The 23,982-nt window shown below is 43.9% G+C and overlaps 1 protein-coding gene across 20 annotated transcripts in view; it reads left to right on the top strand.

Annotated features, from left to right (window-relative positions):
* Positions 1-23,982, top strand: part of LOC115188372 (neuronal cell adhesion molecule) — a 139,447-nt gene that overhangs the window by 92,987 nt on the left and 22,478 nt on the right. For 13 of the 20 annotated variants that reach the window (XM_029747166.1, XM_029747169.1, XM_029747168.1 and 10 more), the window contains exons 3-14: positions 7,000-7,195; positions 7,707-7,724; positions 8,335-8,440; positions 10,895-11,088; positions 12,029-12,151; positions 12,404-12,574; positions 13,108-13,167; positions 15,611-15,722; positions 15,995-16,179; positions 22,844-22,975; positions 23,382-23,525; positions 23,731-23,842. In XM_029747166.1, coding sequence (XP_029603026.1) covers positions 7,102-7,195; positions 7,707-7,724; positions 8,335-8,440; positions 10,895-11,088; positions 12,029-12,151; positions 12,404-12,574; positions 13,108-13,167; positions 15,611-15,722; positions 15,995-16,179; positions 22,844-22,975; positions 23,382-23,525; positions 23,731-23,842 — 1,451 coding nt within the window. In that variant the 5' untranslated portion in view covers positions 7,000-7,101. The remainder of the gene's footprint in view (positions 1-6,999; positions 7,196-7,706; positions 7,725-8,334; positions 8,441-10,894; positions 11,089-12,028; positions 12,152-12,403; positions 12,575-13,107; positions 13,168-15,610; positions 15,723-15,994; positions 16,180-22,843; positions 22,976-23,381; positions 23,526-23,730; positions 23,843-23,982) is intronic. The other 7 variants (XM_029747165.1, XM_029747176.1, XM_029747177.1 and 4 more) reach the window with 3 other exon arrangements.

The raw sequence follows: 23,982 nt of genomic DNA, 5'->3' as shown, positions 1-23,982 counted from the left end.
CTCTCTCTCTCTCTGTCTCTCTCTCAGTCTCTCTTTCTCTCTGTCTTTCTCTCTCTCTCTGTCCCTTCTCTTAGCATCTCTCCATCTCTAAGTTAGTGACTTGTGAGGGTAGAAATCAGTGTAATTGGCCACATTCTAGGGAAGTGTTAGGTCACAATCAGCCCTGTTCTGCATGATCCATCCTGACAATGCACAGCAGCCTCCCTCCCTCGTCACAATATATTATTCCACCACAGATACAGCCACACTACATTAACCCACCACAGACACAGCCACACTATATTAATCTACCACAGATACAGCCATTAACCCACCACAGATACAGCCACACTACATTAATCCACCACAGATACAGCAACACTACATTAACCCACCACAGATACAGCCACAATACATTAACCCACCACAGATACAGCCACAACAGATTATTCCACCACAGATACAGCCACACTACATTAACCCACCACAGATACAGCAACACTACATTAACCCACCACAGATACAGCCACACTACATTAATCCACCACAGATACAGCCACACTACATTAATCCACCACAGATACAGCAACACTACATTAACCCACCACAGATACAGCCAATCTACATTAACCCACCACAGACACAGCCACACTACATTAACCCACCACAGATACAGCAACACTACATTAACCCACCACAGATACAGCCACACTACATTAACCCACCACAGATACAGCCAATCTACATTAACCCACCACAGACACAGCCACACTACATTAACCCACCACAGATACAGCCACACTACATTAACCCACCACAGACACAGCCACACTACATTAACCCACCACAGATACAGCCACACTACATTAACCCACCACAGATACAGCAACACTACATTAACCCACCACAGATACAGCCACACTACATTAACCCATCACAGATACAGCAACACTACTTTAACCCACCACAGATACAGCCACACTACATTAACCCACCACAGATACAGCAACACTACATTAACCCACCACAGATACAGCCACACTACATTAACCCACCACAGATACAGCCACACTACATTAACCCACCACAGATACAGCCACACTACATTAACCCACCACAGATACAGCAACACTACATTAACCCACCACAGATACAGCAACACTACATTAACCCACCACAGATACAGCAACACTACATTAACCCACCACAGATACAGCAACACTACATTAACCCACCACAGATACAGCCACACTACATTAACCCACCACAGATACAGCCACAACAGATTATTCCACCACAGATACAGCCACACTACATTAATCCACCACAGATACAGCAACACTACATTAACCCACCACAGATACAGCTACACTACATTAACCCACCACAGATACAGTCACACTACATTAACCCACCACAGATACAGCAACACTACATTAATCCACCACAGATACAGCCATTAACCCACCACAGATACAGCAACAAATAACAACCTATACTGCTATAAGAGCTTGGATCACAGGGCTGGATCACAGAGACAGAGGAAGGTGCCCTTAACTGTGAAATACAACTGCATAGCAATGATAACATCACAGGCACAGATCTGTACACTACACACAGACTGCGTACCAAATGGCACCCTATTCCCTAACAGCCCTATGGGCCTCAGTCTAAAGGAGTGTGGTCTATAGGACATAGGGAGCCGTGTTCCACTTCTTCAACAGCTGTCCGTGAGTTTTAACCCCCACCCCAACCTCCCAACCTCTCTAGCCCTCTGTGGTTGTCAAATGGTACCCTACTGCCTAACATAGACCCCTGTGCGCCCTGGTCAGAAGTAGTGCACTATGTAGGGAATAGGGTGCCATTTGGGATGCATTCCAAAAAATATGTCAAGAGTCCTTTCAGATAACTGAGTATTGCAGCTTGGCAACAGTACAATTTTCCATCTCCGGGCGTTTGATTCACAGGCTCTTCCATCTCCGGGCGTTTGATTCACAGGCTCTTCCATCTCCGGGCGTTTGATTGGCAGGCCCTTCCATCTCCATGCGTTTGATTGGCAGGCTCATCCATCTCCGGGCGTTTGATTGGCAGGCCCTTCTATCTCCGGGCATTTGATTGGCAGGCTCTTCCATCTCCGGGCGTTTGATTGGCAGGTTCTTCCATCTCCGGGCGTTTGATTGGCAGGCTCTTCCATCTCCATGAGTTTGATTGGCAGGTTCTTCCATCTCCGGGCGTTTGATTGGCAGGCTCTTCCATCTCCTTGCGTTTGATTGGCAGGTTCTTCCATCTCCGGGCATTTGATTGGCAGGCTCTTCCATCTCCATGAGTTTGATTGGCAGGTTCTTCCATCTCCGGGCGTTTTATTGGCAGGCTCTTCCATCTCCATGCGTTTGATTGGCAGGCTCTTCCACCTCCATGCGTTTGATTGGCAGGCCCTTCCATCTCCATGAGTTTGATTGGCAGGCTCTTCTATCTCCATGAGTTTGATTCACAGGCTCTTCCATCTTCGGGCGTTTGATTGGCAGGCTCTTCTATCTCTGGGCGTTTGATTCACAGGCTCTTCCATCTTCGGGCATTTGATTCGCAGGCTCTTCTATCTCTGGGCGTTTTATTGGTAGGCTCTTCCATCTCCGGGCATTTGATTGGCAGGCTCTTCCATCTCCGGGCATTTGATTGGCAGGCTCTTCCATCTCCGGGCATTTGATTGGCAGGCTCTACCATCTCCGGGCATTTGATTGGCAGGCTCTTCCATCTCCGGGCGTTTGATTGGCAGGCTCTTCCATCTCCGGGCATTTGATTGGCAGGCTCTCATCTCCGGGCTTTGATGCAGCCATTGCATGAGTTTGTTGTTGTTTTTCTTTCTGCCTTGAGACATTTCAAGTTCTCCCCTCCTGAGGGGGCAATGCATACCATATCTATGGCAACCATCAGTTGCCATGGCACTGTGGGTGTGCTGGGTGTCATTTGTTCCAGAAGTTGACATCTGACTAGTATGAATGTTGTGTTTTTTCATTTAAAAGGGTTTTATTGGTATGGTATGAAGTATTGTATATTTGCTCAAAATGTGGTGGAATGTCGTTGGAAGACTATTGCTGCAAAAGTCAGAAACAAGGGTGATTCGACATAAATGCTCCCCTAGATTTATGCCCATTGGTTGACCGAAAGGGAAGTGATTATTTCACGAGTGATCCCTTAGGTTAACCAGGAAGCGTGGTGGAATTGCGTTAGTGTGCCATGTTCATTGGCTGAAATTAATAGGTGAATGACATTCCACACACTTGCTAATGGTAAAGAGGAGGAGAGACGTGACGCTATCCATTATTAACACTCCATACCAATACCTGCTATCCTGATGAGGTAACATTATTAACACTCCATACCAGTACCTGCTATCCTGATGAGGTAACATTATTAACACTCCATACCAATACCTGCTATCCTGATGAGGTAACATTATTAACACTCCATACCAGTACCTGCTATCCTGATGAGGTAACATTATTAACACTCCATACCAGTACCTGCTATCCTGATGAGGTAACATTATTAACACTCCATACCAGTACCTGCTATCCTGATGAGGTAACATTATTAACACTCCATACCAGTACCTGCTATCCTGATGAGGTAACATTATTAACACTCCATACCAGTACCTGCTATCCTGATGAGGTAACATTATTAACACTCCATACCAGTACCTGCTATCCTGATGAGGTAACATTATTAACACTCCATACCAGTACCTGCTATCCTGATGAGGTAACATTATTAACACTCCATACCAGTACCTGCTATCCTGATGAGGTAACATTATTAACACTCCATACCAGTACCTGCTATCCTGATGAGGTAACATTATTAACACTCCATACCAGTACCTGCTATCCTGATGAGGTAACATTATTAACACTCCATACCAGTACCTGCTATGATTGTGAGGTGTCATTAAAACCACTACTATATAAATTAAATACATGTTATGAAGGTGAGCGAGATAGGAAGTGATGTGAATTATAAAGTTTACCAGATGAATGAAGTGACGATCCATTCAGACCAGCCTTACTGATTCAACTTTTGTAACAACTCCTCTCCTCTCCTCTCCTCTCCTCTCCTCTCTTGTCCTATTCTTCTCTTCTCCTCTCCTCTCTTGTCCTATTCTTCTCTTCTCCTCTCCTCTCCAGCCAACCAGGCCTGGTGTGCTGACACGAGCTAGAATAGAGAATACCATCTCCCTACAGTTACACTATTCTTCCTCTACAGCTCAGCCTTGGACAGGTCTCTCTGTCCACTGTGATTCTTCCTCAACAGCTCAGCCTTGAACAGGTCTCTCTGTCCACTGTGATTCTTCCTCAACAGCTCAGCCTTGAACAGGTCCCTCTGTCCACTGAGATTCTTCCTCAACAGCTCAGCCTTGAACAGGTCTCTCTGTCCACTGTGATTCTTCCTCAACAGCTCAGCCTTGAACAGGTCCCTCTGTCCACTGTGATTCTTCCTCAACAGCTCAGCCTTGGACAGGTCTCTCTGTCCACTGTGATTCTTCCTCAACAGCTCAGCCTTGAACAGGTCCCTCTGTCCACTGTGATTCTTCCTCAACAGCTCAGCCTTGAACAGGTCCCTCTGTCCACTGTGATTCTTCCTCAACAGCTCAGCCTTGAACAGGTCTCTCTGTCCACTGTGATTCTTCCTCAACAGCTCAGCCTTGAACAGGTCACTCTGTCCACTGTGATTCTTCCTCAACAGCTCAGCCTTGGACAGGTCCCTCTCTCCACTGTGATTCTTCCTCAACAGCTCAGCCTTGAACAGGTCTCTCTGTCCACTGTGATTCTTCCTCAACAGCTCAGCCTTGGACAGGTCCCTCTGTCCACTGTGATTCTTCCTCAACAGCTCAGCCTTGAACAGGTCTCTCTGTCCACTGTGATTCTTCCTCAACAGCTCAGCCTTGAACAGGTCACTCTGTCCACTGTGATTCTTGCTCAACAGCTCAGCCTTGGACAGGTCCCTCTGTCCACTGTGATGATTCTTCCTCTACAGCTCAGCCTTGGACAGGTCCCTCTGTCCACTGTGATTCTTCCTCAACAGCTCAGCCTTGGACATGTCTCTCTGTCCACTGTGATTCTTCCTCAACAGCTCAGCCTTGGACAGGTCTCTCTGTCCACTGTGATTCTTCCTCAACAGCTCAGCCTTGAACAGGTCTCTCTGTCCACTGTGATTCTTCCTCAACAGCTCAGCCTTGGACAGGTCTCTCTGTCCACTGTGATTCTTCCTCAACAGCTCAGCCTTGAACAGGTCCCTCTCTCCACTGTGAACAATGCCAATGTGAATCACACTGATGAGGACTTTCTCTTCTGCTTTTTCTATGTGAATTATAGACTACATGGGTCATTGTATTCCTACATTACCATAGCTAGCCTGTTGATACTAGCTAATATTAGCCATTAGAATGAATGGATGAAAGTGAATGTAGCCAGATACATGTTTCCTGTCTATTCCCTGTGGTGCAGTTTATTAGAGACTATTACTGATACTAACACATTCAGTGTCTTCTAACCTCTTTTGTTGTTGACAACAGAAGTGTGTCCATGTCGCCGTCCCTTCATGTGTAATAGGATCCTTATGGCTGACAGCGGTGCTTTCCACCCTACTGCGGCTGTTCTGTGATTGTCACGGTTAAGCAATCAATCAATCCCACTTATTTATAAAGCCTTTTTTTACATCAGCAGATGTCACAAAGTACTTATACAGAAACCCAGCCTAAAACCCCAAACAGCAAGCAATGCAGATGTAGAAGCACGGTGGCTAGGAAAAACTCCCTAGAAAGGCAGGAACACAGGAAGAAACCTAGAGAGGAACCAGGCTCTGAGGGGAGGCCAGCCCTCTTCTGGCTGTGCCGGGTGGAGATTATAACAGTACATGTCAAAGATGTTCAAACATTCATAGATGACCAGCAGGGTCAAATAATAATCACAGTGGTTGTCGAGGGTGCAACAGGTCAGCACCTCAGGAGTAAATGTCAGTTGGCTTTTCATAGCTGAGCATTCAGAGGTCGAAACAGCAGGTGTGGTAGAGAGGGAGACAGAGATTTGAGAGAGAGGGATAGAGAGGGGGAGAGGGAGAGAGAGAGGGAGAGAGAGAGGGAAAGGGAGAGAGAGAGGGAGAGGGAAAGGGAGAGAGAGAGGGAAAGGCAGAGAGATTGGAAGAGAGAGGGGGAGAGGGAGAGAGAGGGGAGGGAGAGAGGGGGGGGAGGGAGGGAGAGAGAGGGAAGGGGAGAGAGAGAGGAAGAGAGATGGGGAGAGGGAGAGAGAGGGGGGAGGGAGAGAGAGAGGGAAAAGGGAGAGAGAGAGGGAAAAGGGAGAGAGAGAAAGGGAGATGGAAAGGGAGAGAGAGAGGGAAAGGGAGAGAGAGAGGGAAAGGGAGAGAGAGAGAGAAAGGGAGAGAGAGAGGGGGAGGGAGAGAGAGAGGGAAAGGGAGAGAGAGAGGGAAAGGGAGAGAGAAAGGGAGATGGAAAGGGAGAGAGAGGGTTGAAAACTCAGGTCTGGGACAAGGTACCATGTCCGGTGAACACTTCTCACCTGTGGTCTGTGGTTACAGCCAAACACACTACAGCCAGTCCAGTTCCAATCCTTGCTGGAGACCTGCTGTAGTGTTCATAGGTATCCTTTGACGACTTAGGGGCCCTTGGCGGTTTTCTGTTTTGTGGTTGTTTGAAGTTCTCTGTTGAATTGATGTGTTAAGAGAATCTAATGAGCGACATCAATTTCACTTTGCATTAATGTAATTTCTTAAGTAGTTCTTACTGCACTGCTGCATGGGCAGTATCTAAGGTAGATCCTAATGAACTAAACTCTCTGTCTGTCTGTCTGTCTGTCTGTCTGTCTGTCTGTCTGTCTGTCTGTCTGTCTGTCTGTCTGTCTGTCTGTCTGTCTCTCTCTGTCTCTCTCTGTCTCTCTCTGTCTCTCTCTGTCTCTCTCTCTCTTCTTTCTCTCTCTCTCTCTCTCTCTCTCTCTCTCTCTCTCTCAGCTGACTGGCTGGTGTGGTGGATACCCTGCTTGTCCCTCACGTAGTCCTGATTGTGGAGAGCTCTGACCAGGGGGGAAGACTTTTAACGTGACACGCTGGACCATGGACAGGAAGTGGAAATGGGTGCTGAGCAGCGGTGCTTTGCTGGTGATATTCCTTGGTCGCATGACCACAGCCTTAGAAGTGCCTCTTGACCGTAAGTACAGCAGGATATGGTGACTGTAGATCACAATATTGAATGGGTACTGTATTATTTTGTTACTGGAATTATTTGTTTTCAGATTTCATGACATTACAGGTTACAAGTTAGTATGTAGAGGGTTTGGAAGCATCCAGTCAATTTACCATAGATACAGTAGCTCCCGTCCAGTGACTTGCATCTCAACAACACTGCATGCTGACATGATATGCATGTTGGGACAGATCTCACATGATGATTTAGTTCAACCACAGTGGAGAGGAATCCTCTAGTACTGTCTTACCACATTGAATGCATCCCAAATGGCACCCTAATCCCTTTATAGTGCACTACTTCTGACCAGAGCCCTATGCACGCTGGTCAAAAGTAGTGCACTACAGTATATAGGGAATAGGCTGTCATTTGGCACTCAGACATTACCCACATTATCTTTATCTGCCTGTTGACTAATACTTAGCTTTCCTCACCTTCCTCAACGTTTTTATGACCATTCATGGGGGACAAAAAGCTAAGGTTCTGGAAGGATGTAAGTGATGGGTCCATGACTCTGACTCTGCTGTGAGATGTGCTGTGGAGTGATGGAGTGTGAAGATCTTACTGTTGTGGGGATTGGAGTGACGTCGCTAAATTTGCATGCAGCTATTTTGGCCCCTGTGTTTACAAACAAGCTTTTTATTGAGGTTTGTGATTTCATGTTTGTTACTGATGTTTGAACCATTTCATTGAATGGGAATACAATGATCATCCATAGGAATAATAAGATGAAGTGATGATATACATGTAGCATGTTCTCTAGTTGTCTAGTAGTACACTAGACAATGTGCTGTGGTTGATCGCTACAGGAAGTGTTTGCTGCATCTTATCCTGCTGAGTGCATGCTCTTTACTTTTCCTTCCATTTGATTTAATGCTGGCTAACGTGTTGCTAACGTGTTGCTAACGTGTTGCTAACGTGTTGCTAACGCGTTGCTAACATGTTGCTTCTGCTTCTTTCTCTGAGTGAGTGTGTGTGTGTGCATATGTGTGTGTTTGTGAGTGTGTGTGTCTCTCTCTCACTGTGTGTGTGTGTGTACATTGTGGAGTGAAGTGTGTATAGATTTACCTCTGTTTAACACTCCTCTTACCCCTCTCCTCCAGTACCACAGCCTCCCACTATAACCCACCAATCCCCTAAGGATTTCATCATCGACCCTCGGGAGAACATCCTCATCTACTGTGAGGCCAAAGGGAAGCCGCATCCCAGGTGAGTGGAATGCTGTGTGAATAAATCCCCATGGAGACCATTACCATAGACACCCATCGTCCATCGCTTTAGTAACACTTGACCGTAACACCTGACTGCGCCTAACTGCCTACAGTTAAGTAGAAACTCCCTCTTGAGGGTCTCTACACTCTTAGAAATAAAAGGTGGTATCTTGAATCAAAAAGGGTTATTTGGCTGTCCCCATAGGAGAACCCTTTAAGGTTACAGATACACCACCACCTACAGTACTGACCCTCAAGAGGAGGTTTCTAAACCATTAGATACACCACCTACAGTACTGACCCTCAAGATGAGGTTTCTAAACCATTAGATACACCACCTACAGTACTGACCCTCAAGAGGAGGTTTCTAAACCATTAGATACATCACCACCTACAGTACTGACCCTCAAGAGGAGGCTTCTAAACCATTAGATACACCACCTACAGTACTGACCCTCAAGAGGAGGCTTCTAAACCATTAGATACACCACCTACAGTACTGACCCTCAAGAGGAGGTTTCTAAACCATTAGATACACCACCTACAGTACTGACCCTCAAGAGGAGGTTTCTAAACCATTAGATACACCACCTACAGTACTGACCCTCAAGAGGAGGTTTCTACACCATTAGATCCACCACCTACAGTACTGACCCTCAAGAGGAGGTTTCTAAACCATTAGATACACCACCTACAGTACTGACCCTCAAGAGGTTTCTAAACCATTAGATACATCACCACCTACAGTACTGACCCTCAAGAGGAGGCTTCTAAACCATTAGATACACCACCTACAGTACTGACCCTCAAGAGGAGGCTTCTAAACAATTAGATACACCACCTACAGTACTGACCCTCAAGAGGAGGTTTCTAAACCATTAGATACATCACCACCTACAGTACTGACCCTCAAGAGGAGGCTTCTAAACCATTAGCTACACCACCTACAGTACTGACCCTCAAGAGGAGGTTTCTAAACCATTAGATACACCACCTACAGTACTGACCCTCAAGAGGAGGCTTCTAAACCATTAGATACATCACCACCTACAGTACTGACCCTCAAGAGGAGGTTTCTAAACCATTAGATACACCACCTACAGTACTGACCCTCAAGAGGTTTCTAAACCATTAGATACACCACCTACAGTACTGACCCTCAAGAGGAGGTTTCTAAACCATTAGCTACACCACCTACAGTACTGACCCTCAAGAGGAGGTTTCTAAAGCATTAGATACACCACCTACAGTACTGACCCTCAAGAGGAGGTTTCTAAACCATTAGCTACACCACCTACAGTACTGACCCTCAAGAGGAGGTTTCTAAACCATTAGATACACCACCTACAGTACTGACCCTCAAGAGGAGGTTTCTAAACCATTAGATACACCACCTACAGTACTGACCCTCAAGAAGAGGTTTCTAAACCATTAGATACACCACCTACAGTACTGACCCTCAAGAGGAGGTTTCTAAACCATTAGCTACACCACCTACAGTTCTGACCCTCAAGAAGAGGTTTCTAAACCATTAGATACACCACCTACAGTACTGACCCTCAAGAGGAGGTTTCTAAACCATTAGATACACCACCTACAGTACTGACCCTTATTAAGAGGTTTCTAAACTATTAGATACATCACCACCTACAGTACTGACCCTCAAGATGAGGTTTCTAAACCATTAGATACATCACCACCTACAGTACTGACCCTCAAGAAGAGGTTTCTAAACCATTAGATACACCACCTACAGTACTGACCCTTATTAAGAGGTTTCTAAACTATTAGATACATCACCACCTACAGTACTGACCCTCAAGATGAGGTTTCTAAACCATTAGATACATCACCACCTACTGTACTGACCCTCAAGAAGAGGTTTCTAAACCATTAGATACACCACCTACAGTACTGACCCTCAAGAGGAGGTTTTTAAACCATTAGATACATCACCACCTACAGTACTGACCCTCAAGATGAGGTTTCTAAACTATTAGATACACCACCTACAGTACTGACCCTCAAGAGGTTTCTAAACCATTAGATACACCACCTACAGTACTGACCCTCAAGAGGTTTCTAAACCATTAGATACACCACCTACAGTACTGACCCTCAAGAGGAGGTTTCTAAACCATTAGATACACCACCTACAGTACTGACCCTCAAGATGAGGTTTCTAAACTATTAGATACACCACCTACAGTACTAACCCTCAAGAGGTTTCTAAACCATTAGATACACAACCTACAGTACTGACCCTCAAGAGGAGGTTTCCAAATGAATCACATGATTCCCAATGACTAGTCATCGTTATTCAGCCCTATTCCATGTAGTGTCAATTACATTTTCTACTGTACTGTACTGTACTGTACTGTACTCTACTCTACTCTACTCTACTCTACTCTACTCTACTCTAGCCTACTTTAACCCCTTATGTTTCATCCAGCTTTTCCTGGACACGGAATGGGACGCATTTTGACGTGGAGAAGGACTCTAAGGTGTTGATGAAGCCGAGCTCAGGGACGCTGGTCATAGACATCAGTGGGGAGAAGGCTGAGGCCTACGAGGGGATCTACCAGTGTACCGCACGCAACGAGCACGGGACTGCAGTTTCCAACAACATCATCATCAGACAGTCGAGTAAGAACCGTTATTTCCAACTGTTACTGAGACTGTCTTTAACCTTAGCCTGTCTTTAACCTGAGCCTGTCTTTAACCTGAGCCTGTCTTTAACCTTAGCCTGTCTTTAACCTTAGCCTGTCTTTACCCTGAGCCTGTCTTTAACCTTAGCCTGTCTTTAACCTTAGCTTGTCTTTAACCTTAGCCTGTCTTTACCCTGAGCCTGTCTTTAACCTTAGCCTGCCTTTAACCTTAGCCTGTCTTTAACCTGAGCCTGTCTTTAACCTTAGCCTGTCTTTAACCTTAGCCTGTCTTTAACCTTAGCCTGTCTTTAACCTTAGCCTGTTTTTAACCTTAGCCTGTCTTTATCCTTAGCCTGTCTTTAACCTTAGCCTGTCTTTAACCTTAGCCTGTTTTTAACCTTAGCCTGTCTTTAACCTGAGCCTGTCTTTAACCTTAGCCTGTTTTTAACCTTAGCCAATCTTAGTACAACTCTTTTACCCTGGGATTCCAGCCATAACAAACCTATACACTTTGTAAACTCTCCCTGAAGGAATGATGAATCTGTATTGAACAAGTATTACAATCAGCAGATCTGTTCAATGTCTTTACAGATTATAGTTAACCATTCTGATATTTTAAAGACATAACTCCCTGTAGAACATTTTAAACAGGGCCCCTACCTCCCTGTAGAACATTTTAAACAGGGCCCCTACCTCCCTGTAGAACATTTTAAACAGGGCCCCTACCTCCCTGTTGTACATTTTAAACAGGGTCCCTACCTCCCTGTAGAACATTTTAAACAGGGCCCCTACCTCCCTGTTGTACATTTTAAACAGGGCCCCTACCTCCCTGTTGAACATTTTAAACAGGGCCCCTAACTCCAATTTTCCCTGTTGTACATTTTACACAGGGCCCCTACCTCACGGCTGTCTGTATGATGTCTGTTTATGTGACACAGGGTCCCCCTTGTGGTCGAAGGAGAGGAAAGAGGCAATCATGGTACAGGTGGGAGTGTCTCTGGTGCTGCAGTGTCGACCCCCTGCAGGCCTGCCCCCTCCCATCATCTTCTGGATGGACAACAGTAAGTCTTCAAGGGTTTCATACATTTCTACATCAGTGTTGTGTGTTGGCTTACATCCAGACAGTATGCTGTAAAACTCCAATTCTAGAAGTCATATTGCCGGACTGTGCAATACAATGTGTTCTGAGATTATATAGGGTCTGTTTTTGGTTGTCAGTAAGCATCAATATTTAGTGTAATTGTATACAGCCATCATGTGTAAAATATTTCGTGTGATACATCATCTCTTCCTCTTCTTCCCCCCCCTCGCAGACTTCCAGCGCCTGCCTCAGAACACGCGTGTGTCCCAGGCGTTAAACGGAGACCTGTACTTCTCTAACGTCCTATTGGACGACACCAGGAACGACTACATCTGTTACGCCCGCTTCCCCCACACACAGACCATCCAGCAGAAACAACCCATCACTGTCAAAGTCCTGGACAGTAAGTGTCCATCCCACTCAGCACAGAGGCTTTTAACCAGTCCCAGTGGGTTCCTAAACCTTAGATGTTTGCTGGTCTGTAAGGTGGAAGCTCCACCTCTACACTGCTTATACCTATCGATACCCTTCAGATCTGCAAACAAGGGTTAGGGCCAAGGCGAAGGGAGCAAATTTGGGCAAGACGGTCTTTGTCCTGGGCTGTCCCTGGGTCCTCCCTTCCCTGAGTTGTCTGGTCCTATCTGAGTGTTAGCGGACACCTTGACATTTTGTCATTGTATGTTTACATGTTTCTGTGCATCTTCACATTGCCTTGTTTTGCAATATTTTTAATATAGTGATAATCTTCTAGAATATTTTGTAATACTCATCATTCGAATGTGTGATGGATATTTTAACTGTCCTTTCATGTTGCTGTTGTTTGATGATATTTGTTTGATGATATCCCTTTCTCTAAACTGAATCTCCCCCATGGTTGTTCCCTGTAGATGTCTATGTAGTACTGCATGCTCATGATGTTCTGATTGATTTTTACAGTGGATGCAATCAATGAAACTGTGGCAGCTATGTACAATTATACGAACAATTTATTTGTTGGTGAGTGCTGGTTTACCCCCTTACCCCAAAGTGAACCCAGCCCCATCCCAACTCCTCCTTTTGTTCTAACCTACCTGGAATATACCTGACCCACCTGACTCCAACACCTGTAGTATAACCTACCTGGAATATACCTGACCCACCTGACTCCAACACCTGTAGTATAACCTACCTTGAATATACCTGACCCACCTGACTCCAACACCTGTAGTATAACCTACCTGGAATATACCTGACCCACCTGACTCCAACACCTGTAGTATAACCTACCTGGAATATATACCTGACCCACCTGACTCCAACACCTGTAGTATAACCTATATGGAATATACCTGACCCACCTGACTCCAACACCTGTAGTATAACCTACCTGGAATATACCTGACCCACCTGACTCCAACACCTGTAGTATAACCTACCTGGAATATACCTGACCCACCTGACTCCAACACCTGTAGTATAACCTACCTGGAATATACCTGACCCACCTGACTCCAACACCTGTAGTATAACCTACCTGGAATATACCTGACCCACCTGACTCCAACACCTGTAGTATAACCTACCTGGAATATACCTGACCCACCTGACTCCAACACCTGTAGTATAACCTACCTGGAATATACCTGACCCACCTGACTCCAACACCTGTAGTATAACCTACCTGGAATATACCTGACCCACCTGACTCCAACACCTGTAGTATAACCTACCTGGAATATACCTGACCCACCTGACTCCAACACCTGTAGTATAACCTACCTGGAATATACCTGACCCACCTGACTCCAACACCTGTAGTATAACCTACCTGGAATATACCTGACCCACCTGACTCCAACACCTGTAGTATAGCCTACCTGGAATATACCTGACCCACCTGACTCCTACACCTGTAGTATAACCTACCTGGAATATACCTGACCCACCTGACTCCAACACCTGTAGTATAACCTACCTGGAATATACCTGACCCACCTGACTCCAACACCTGTAGTATAACCTACCTGGAATATACCTGACCCACCTGACTCCAACACCTGTAGTATAACCTACCTGGAATATACCTGACCCACCTGACTCCAACACCTGTAGTATAACCTACCTGGAATATACCTGACCTGATCATCTACTCCCAACCTCATCCAGTGTGACTAAATTAACATTGATAACATAATATAACAAAATAACATCAAACAATGTTAATTACATTCCATAACCAAACCCTCTCCCTTTACCCTGTACTGTGTTAACTTAGCTTACCTTCTCACTTGGAAAACCAAATGCCTAAAAGGTAAAAGGTGCATTCATTTGTGGGAAACCCATCAAGAAAAAGCAACCAATCAAATCCATTTTCTTTACTGCAATGGATGTTCCTTTCTTTGGATGGACATTCCTTCCAAACCAATGGGCATTCATCTACTAATGTTAACCAATGGGCATTCATCTACTAATGTTAACCAATGGGCATTCATCTACTAACGTTAACCATAAGCTTCCCATTAGTTTAGCATTATTCATAGTAAAAAGGATGCTCCTCCTAGTTTAAATTCAACACATAACCCAATAGTTAGATGATGAAATCCAAAGTGAAGCACACAGCATACAGGACTAGTATGATGAAACTCTTGCCTGAGCCGTATACAGTATTTTCTCCCTCTCTCATCTAGATCTTTCCATGTTCTTTTAATGTAAGTCTCTGACCCTGAAAAAGGCATGCATGGAAAGATCATTAAACACAATCTGTGTTCTGTCCATCCAATCAGCGGTTCACATCAATGTGCTGTATACCACACATTCCCCCCAGCTCTACTCACTCAATCTAGTCTCATTGTAAAATGACCCATAAGAGATTTACCAAGACCTTTCAGTAAGGGTTTGCTTAGGGCTAAACATGTCAGAATCATAGCAGCCGTAGCTAGCATAAGGCTAAAATCTGTCATATGATTATATCGAGGAAGGATACTAAGTGAGAGATCCTAGATCCCTTGGTTGTCATGGCAACATATTGACGACTGGACGGCCTGTCTCTCCAGGTGTTGTGTGTCTACTTTAGACCAGTGGTCCTATATAGTGCACTATGGGGAAAAGGGAGCCATTTGGGAAGCAGCCTGTGAAAGGGTCAACGTAGGGCCTGCCTGGCTACAGTCAACTCATTATATATCCACTATCACAGTCCATAACAGCACGGGATATTACTACTATCCTTTAATAGTCTATATGCCGCTGGTGCTGGACTACTGGCTCTACGAACTGAATGGTCACAGCTAGCTACAGACAGTTATACCCTTTCCACAATCCAGCAACTATATTTACCCACCACCCTGGTCAGTGAAGTACTATTTAGCTTGGCTCAGCTCGGCTTGGCTCAGTAGTGTGAACAGGGTATAAGAGGGTGTGGTTCTGGTGGTGAGATGATTGTGTTTCCTGTCCTGTTCTCCAGACAGTCCATCGGGGGAGCGGCGACCCAGCTTCATGGCTCCTCTGGGGCGGAGCAGCACCCAGATGGCCCTGAGGGGAGGGGTTCTGGAGCTAGAGTGTATCGCTGAAGGACTGTAAGTACGCCCACAACACTGCATGAACAAGACTGCTGGACACAAGGTTTTAACTTCTGTTTTTGCACAAGGGCAGGTTGATTTGTTTAATCTTTATATGTGACATTCAGCAATACTACTTTGTTGCCTTGTCAAGACAACAACATGTTTGGTATTGCAAAATCAGGCTGGTTACCTAGACAACATTTGACTAGCTGTCTGTCTGTTCTTGGACTGTGGACAATACACAGATATTGGTAAGTGATTTATTTTGTTGATGTTGTTTCTGCTAGCCCGACTCCGGAGGTGTCCTGGTATAAGGAGAGTGGCGATCTTCCTAGCAGCCGGATGTCCTTCCACAACTTCCAGAAGACGTTGAAGATCGCAGATGTGATGGAGGCGGACGCCGGGGACTACCGCTGCACGGCCAAGAACAGCCTAGGTTCCGCCCATCACACCATCAAAGTCAACGTCAAAGGTCTGTGACACAACGAAGAGTTTGGGCTAGATGGAATTTGTGGAGAAATGTTCCTAACACTAGTACCTTTACAGTGTTACCGTAAGAGTAATGTTCCTAACACTAGTACCTTTACAGTCTTACTGTAACAGTAATGTTCCTAACACTAGTACCTTTACAGTGTTACCATAACAGTAATGTTCCTAACACTAGTACCTTTACAGTGTTCCCGTAACAGTAATGTTCCTAACACTAGTACCTTTACAGTGTTACCGTAACAGTAATGTTCCTAACACTAGTACCGTTACAGTGTTACCGTAACAGAAATGTTCCTAACACTAGTACCTTTACAGTGTTACCGTAACAGAAATGTTCCTAACACTAGTACCTTTACAGTCTTACCGTAACAGTAATGTTCCTAACACTAGTACCTTTACAGTGTTACCGTAACAGTAATGTTCCTAACACTAGTGCCTTTACAGTGTTACCGTAACAGTAATGTTCCTAACACTAGTACCTTTACAGTCTTACCGTAACAGTAATGTTCCTAACACTAGGACCTTTACAGTGTTACCGTAACAGTAATGTTCCTAACACTAGTACTTTTACAGTGTTACCGTAACAGTAATGTTCCTAACACTAGTACCTTTACAGTGTTACTGTAACAGTAATGTTCCTAACACTAGTACCTTTACAGTGTTACCGTAACAGTAATGTTCCTAACACTTGTCGTGACGTTGTATTAGTTAATGTGACGACTGTTGCTCATCGAATGATTAACGGTTTATAATTACGTGATTAAATGAATTAAGCAATGAATCAAGCAATTATTAACTCATTAACCTGGGGCACCATGGGAACATTGTTTTGATTGAGTTTCTATTTCCCAAATTAACTCAAAGGATATCAGAATATCGATTACAACAGTCGCTAAATTAATCAATTTCCTCTACAGTCTCATAATCTGAAAGTCGTATAATCCGGGAATCTGCACGGACCCGGGCTTTACCACTGAATTTACCACACCAATCTTAGTTGATTATTTATTTACTAGCAAGCTAAAATGATGATAAAAATGCACATACACAAAACACAGTCTAGCTATCGATTAGGACTTAGTATAACGGGCCAACACACTATGGCGCTTGTTACCCAAAATGGGGATTTTAAAGAGAGAGAAATAAAGGAAGTACACGAGAGAAATATACATTTGGGTTCATTTGTCAGCCATGCTTATTTAAAATTAGCCTTGCCCCGAACTGCCGCTCTTATGGGTCAGAATATAATGATGTAATTACGTGTTGTAGTTCTCAGGTGGGAAGCTCCGCGTGGGTCGTTTAGGCTTCTAAATGACGCAGTTCTCCGGCGCAACTCTCTGGTTGTCCTCACGATGTCAGTGTCCTTCTTGGCTAAGTGGTCTGATCTTCACCCTTGATCGGAAAGGGGTCTTCTGAGGACAGACAGCTCTGTAGCTCAGAGCTCACAGCTTCGGCTCGAATGGTGTCGATACCACGATTCAATGGAGAGTGGAGGCTGGGTGGTTCGGCTTGAATTCACCCGCTTAGACACAGCTACTCGTCCGTAGCTCGTGTAGAAAAATATTTCTTTGTCTTCAACCTTGTGTTTCGTTTTGGGGTTCGTCGACTTTGTTAGACCTTGGCTGCAGCTTGGGGTCAATAGTCTTCTATGTTAATTCTTCACTCTCCTGTCTTATACCCTCGGGTCAGAAGTGGGTGTAACAGCCTTTAGGGCGATTCTCTGGGCGGACCAAGTAAAGGGGGCAAGGCTTAGATTTGGCTAAAAATCCGATTTTAGACACTAACTTCACATTTCATCTTTATCAAAACATTCTGTTTGATTTGGATATTTTCCAAACAGCGTACAATGTATAAACATCAGGCATATACTGGGAAAACTCTTAAAGGTACAATGTTTTCATAATAACGTCATCTCTTAACCTTTAAAAACAAATACAAAAGTTACATACATTTTAATATTCCACTTTTCGTCATAACCACCATTGTGGCTGACGGAAACCATTGTTCCAAAGTCCCTTTATTGCATGTTTAAGGTTCTGAGGCCAGTTCTCCATTGTTAGGACAAAGGAATTTCTCTGTATTATGGGCATGAGGTGTCATAAAACCCCCACATCTTCAGACCCCTAGATCTCTCCTCCTCTGTTGGGGGTTTGGGAGATAATCTGTAGGGTGGTGGTCTCCTGTACCCTGACCTGATCAGGACAGTCATGACACACTAGTACCTTTACAGTGTTACCGTAACAGTAATGTTTCTAACACTAGTACCTTTACAGTGTTACCGTAACAGAAATATTCCAAAAAATGGTACCTTTACAGTCTTACCGTAACAGTAATGTTCCTAACACTAGGACCTTTACAGTGTTACCGTAACAGTAATGTTCCTAACACTGGTACCTTTACAGTCTTACCGTAACAGTAATGTTCCTAACACTAGTACCTTTACAGTGTTACCGTAACAGTAATGTTCCTAACACTGGTACCTTTACAGTCTTACCGTAACAGTAATGTTCCTAACACTAGGACCTTTACAGTGTTACCGTAACAGTAATGTTCCTAACACTGGTACCTTTACAGTCTTACCGTAACAGTAATGTTCCTAACACTAGGACCTTTACAGTGTTACCGTAACAGTAATGTTCCTAACACTAGTACCTTTACAGTGTTACCGTAACAGTAATGTTCCTAACACTAGTACCTTTACAGTGTTCCCGTAACAGTAATGTTCCTAACACTAGTACCTTTACAGTGTTACCGTAACAGTAATGTTCCTAACACTAGTACCTTTACAGTGTTACCGTAACAGTAATGTTCCTAACACTAGTACTTTTACAGTGTTACCGTAACAGTAATGTTCCTAACACTAGTACCTTTACAGTGTTACTGTAACAGTAATGTTCCTAACACTAGTACCTTTACAGTGTTACCGTAACAGTAATGTTCCTAACACTAGTACCTTTACAGTGTTCCCGTAACAGTAATGTTCCTAACACTAGTACCTTTACAGTGTTACCGTAACAGTAATGTTCCTAACACTTGTCGTGACGTTGTATTAGTTAATGTGACGACTGTTGCTCATCGAATGATTAACGGTTTATAATTACGTGATTAAATGAATTAAGCAATGAATCAAGCAATTATTAACTCATTAACCTGGGGCACCATGGGAACATTGTTTTGATTGAGTTTCTATTTCCCAAATTAACTCAAAGGATATCAGAATATCGATTACAACAGTCGCTAAATTAATCAATTTCCTCTACAGTCTCATAATCTGAAAGTCGTATAATCCGGGAATCTGCACGGACCCGGGCTTTACCACTGAATTTACCACACCAATCTTAGTTGATTATTTATTTACTAGCAAGCTAAAATGATGATAAAAATGCACATACACAAAACACAGTCTAGCTATCGATTAGGACTTAGTATAACGGGCCAACACACTATGGCGCTTGTTACCCAAAATGGGGATTTTAAAGAGAGAGAAATAAAGGAAGTACACGAGAGAAATATACATTTGGGTTCATTTGTCAGCCATGCTTATTTAAAATTAGCCTTGCCCCGAACTGCCGCTCTTATGGGTCAGAATATAATGATGTAATTACGTGTTGTAGTTCTCAGGTGGGAAGCTCCGCGTGGGTCGTTTAGGCTTCTAAATGACGCAGTTCTCCGGCGCAACTCTCTGGTTGTCCTCACGATGTCAGTGTCCTTCTTGGCTAAGTGGTCTGATCTTCACCCTTGATCGGAAAGGGGTCTTCTGAGGACAGACAGCTCTGTAGCTCAGAGCTCACAGCTTCGGCTCGAATGGTGTCGATACCACGATTCAATGGAGAGTGGAGGCTGGGTGGTTCGGCTTGAATTCACCCGCTTAGACACAGCTACTCGTCCGTAGCTCGTGTAGAAAAATATTTCTTTGTCTTCAACCTTGTGTTTCGTTTTGGGGTTCGTCGACTTTGTTAGACCTTGGCTGCAGCTTGGGGTCAATAGTCTTCTATGTTAATTCTTCACTCTCCTGTCTTATACCCTCGGGTCAGAAGTGGGTGTAACAGCCTTTAGGGCGATTCTCTGGGCGGACCAAGTAAAGGGGGCAAGGCTTAGATTTGGCTAAAAATCCGATTTTAGACACTAACTTCACATTTCATCTTTATCAAAACATTCTGTTTGATTTGGATATTTTCCAAACAGCGTACAATGTATAAACATCAGGCATATACTGGGAAAACTCTTAAAGGTACAATGTTTTCATAATAACGTCATCTCTTAACCTTTAAAAACAAATACAAAAGTTACATACATTTTAATATTCCACTTTTCGTCATAACCACCATTGTGGCTGACGGAAACCATTGTTCCAAAGTCCCTTTATTGCATGTTTAAGGTTCTGAGGCCAGTTCTCCATTGTTAGGACAAAGGAATTTCTCTGTATTATGGGCATGAGGTGTCATAAAACCCCCACATCTTCAGACCCCTAGATCTCTCCTCCTCTGTTGGGGGTTTGGGAGATAATCTGTAGGGTGGTGGTCTCCTGTACCCTGACCTGATCAGGACAGTCATGACACACTAGTACCTTTACAGTGTTACCGTAACAGTAATGTTTCTAACACTAGTACCTTTACAGTGTTACCGTAACAGAAATATTCCAAAAAATGGTACCTTTACAGTCTTACCGTAACAGTAATGTTCCTAACACTAGGACCTTTACAGTGTTACCGTAACAGTAATGTTCCTAACACTGGTACCTTTACAGTCTTACCGTAACAGTAATGTTCCTAACACTAGTACCTTTACAGTGTTACCGTAACAGTAATGTTCCTAACACTGGTACCTTTACAGTCTTACCGTAACAGTAATGTTCCTAACACTAGGACCTTTACAGTGTTACCGTAACAGTAATGTTCCTAACACTGGTACCTTTACAGTCTTACCGTAACAGTAATGTTCCTAACACTAGGACCTTTACAGTGTTACCGTAACAGTAATGTTCCTAACACTAGTACCTTTACAGTGTTACCGTAACAGTAATGTTCCTAACACTAGTACCTTTACAGTGTTCCCGTAACAGTAATGTTCCTAACACTAGTACCTTTACAGTGTTACCGTAACAGTAATGTTCCTAACACTAGTACCTTTACAGTGTTACCGTAACAGTAATGTTCCTAACACTAGTACCTTTACAGTGTTACCGTAACAGTAATGTTCCTAACACTGGTACCTTTACAGTCTTACCGTAACAGTAATGTTCCTAACACTAGGACCTTTACAGTGTTACCGTAACAGTAATGTTCCTAACACTGGTACCTTTACAGTCTTACCGTAACAGTAATGTTCCTAACACTAGGACCTTTACAGTGTTACCGTAACAGTAATGTTCCTAACACTGGTACCTTTACAGTCTTACCGTAACAGTAATGTTCCTAACACTAGGACCTTTACAGTGTTACCGTAACAGTAATGTTCCTAACACTAGTACCTTTACAGTGTTACCGTAACAGTAATGTTCCTAACACTAGTACCTTTACAGTGTTACCGTAACAGTAATGTTCCTAACACTAGTACCTTTACAGTGTTCTCGTAACAGTAATGTTCCTAACACTAGTACCTTTACAGTGTTACCGTAACAGTAATGTTCCTAACACTGGTACCTTTACAGTGTTACCGTAACAGTAATGTTCCTAACACTAGTACCTTTACAGTGTTACCGTAACAGTAATGTTCCTAACACTGGTACCTTTACAGTCTTACCGTAACAGTAATGTTCCTAACACTAGGACCTTTACAGTGTTACTGTAACAGTAATGTTCCTAACACTGGTACCTTTACAGTCTTACCGTAACAGTAATGTTCCTAACACTAGTACCTTTACAGTGTTACCGTAACAGTAATGTTCCTAACACTGGTACCTTTACAGTCTTACCGTAACAGTAATGTTCCTAACACTAGGACCTTTACAGTGTTACCATAACAGTAATGTTCCTAACACTGGTACCTTTACAGTGTTACCGTAACAGTAATGTTCCTAACACTAGGACCTTTACAGTGTTACCGTAACAGTAATGTTCCTAACACTAGTACCTTTACAGTGTTACCGTAACAGTAATGTTCCTAACACTAGTACCTTTACAGTCTTACCGTAACAGTAATGTTCCTAACACTAGTACCTTTACAGTCTTACTGTAACAGTAATGTTCCTAACACTAGTACCTTTACAGTGTTACCGTAACAGTAATGTTCCTAACACTAGGACCTTTACAGTGTTACCGTAACAGTAATGTTCCTAACACTAGGACCTTTACAGTGTTACCGTAACAGTAATGTTCCTAACACTAGGACCTTTACAGTCTTACTGTAACAGTAATGTTCCTAACACTAGGACCTTTACAGTGTTACCGTAACAGTAATGTTCCTAACACTAGGACCTTTACAGTGTTACCGTAACAGTAATGTTCCTAACACTAGGACCTTTACAGTGTTACCGTAACAGTAATGTTCCTAACACTAGGACCTTTACAGTCTTACCGTAACAGTAATGTTCCTAACACTAGTACCTTTACAGTGTTCCCGATTTTAAAAGGGGTATTCTACAGGTCTGTCCCTCTCTCTCTCTTTCTCTGACTATCTTTCCCCGCCCCCCTTTCCCCCCCCCCCAGCGGCTCCGTTCTGGATCAGTGCCCCCAGGAACCTGATCCTGGCCCCGAAGGAGACGGGCATCCTTACCTGCATGGTCAGTGGAGACCCCAAGCCCCAAATCGCCTGGTCCGTCAACGGAGTCCCCGTGGAAGGTGAGTCTAGTACACTTCCACCCCAGACTGAGGCTCAATGGAACGAATCCTAACTGGAGAAATGCACACTGAAGCGTACATTTACATTTTAGTAATTTAGCAAACGCTGTTATCCAGAGAGATTTATAGTCCGTGTGTTTCACTTAAGTAGGTAGAACAGCTGCAGAGCTCATATCCTATTGCATAAATCATTCATTGATGTCAATGAGGGATTTGCACAAAATATGGTGCTGCGCGCAAGTAGAGTATCCAATCAAATTAGGATTCCTCCCCTATGTGGCCAGAGCACACATCTATACGATGTTATCTCTCAAGTGAGTATGAACATCCAGATGTGCAGGAGGAAGAGTGAGCAGAGGATTGAATGTGTGACATACTGTATATCTAGCCTGTGATCCCTTGATAGACTCTCCAAAGGACATGAGTCGGAAGGTGGAGGACGACACAGTGATTCTGAGCGACGTCCAGACTGGCTCCAGCGCTGTCTACCAGTGCAACGCCTCAAATGAGTTTGGCTACCTGCTGGCTAATGCTTTTGTCAATGTGCTTGGTGAGTTACTGGAAACACAACCATTGAATCTGCCTTTTAGAATCAGAATATTAAGTCAATAAACAAATAAAAACTCTAAACTCTTGAGCTTTACAACTCTTGAACATTGCTTTGGCCAATGATAGCATTTTGTGTTTGCTGCATCATTCTCATGTCACGTTATGGTATAGTAATCATTATCAATATTATTTGTTTCTGTTTTCAGCCGAAGCACCAAGGGTGCTGACTCCCCCCAACAATGTGTACCAGGTCATCACCAACAATCCTGCCTTCCTGGACTGTGCCTCGTTCGGCTCGCCCATACCAACCATCACATGGTTAGTCCATCTGGCTCTAAGTCTTGCAAGCCAGTCAGCCAGACTCTAGTCTCACAAGCCAGCCAGCCAGACAGACTCTAGTCTCACAAGCCAGTCAGTCAGTCTGCCATCTTGCTTCTAAAGTAGGTATAGTACATCTC

Source organism: Salmo trutta, unplaced genomic scaffold, assembly GCF_901001165.1.
Source record: "Salmo trutta unplaced genomic scaffold, fSalTru1.1, whole genome shotgun sequence".
In the NCBI taxonomy this organism is placed as follows: domain Eukaryota; kingdom Metazoa; phylum Chordata; class Actinopteri; order Salmoniformes; family Salmonidae; genus Salmo; species Salmo trutta.
Note: the sequence above shows the minus strand (reverse complement) of the source record. Positions and strands in the feature narration are given on the sequence as shown.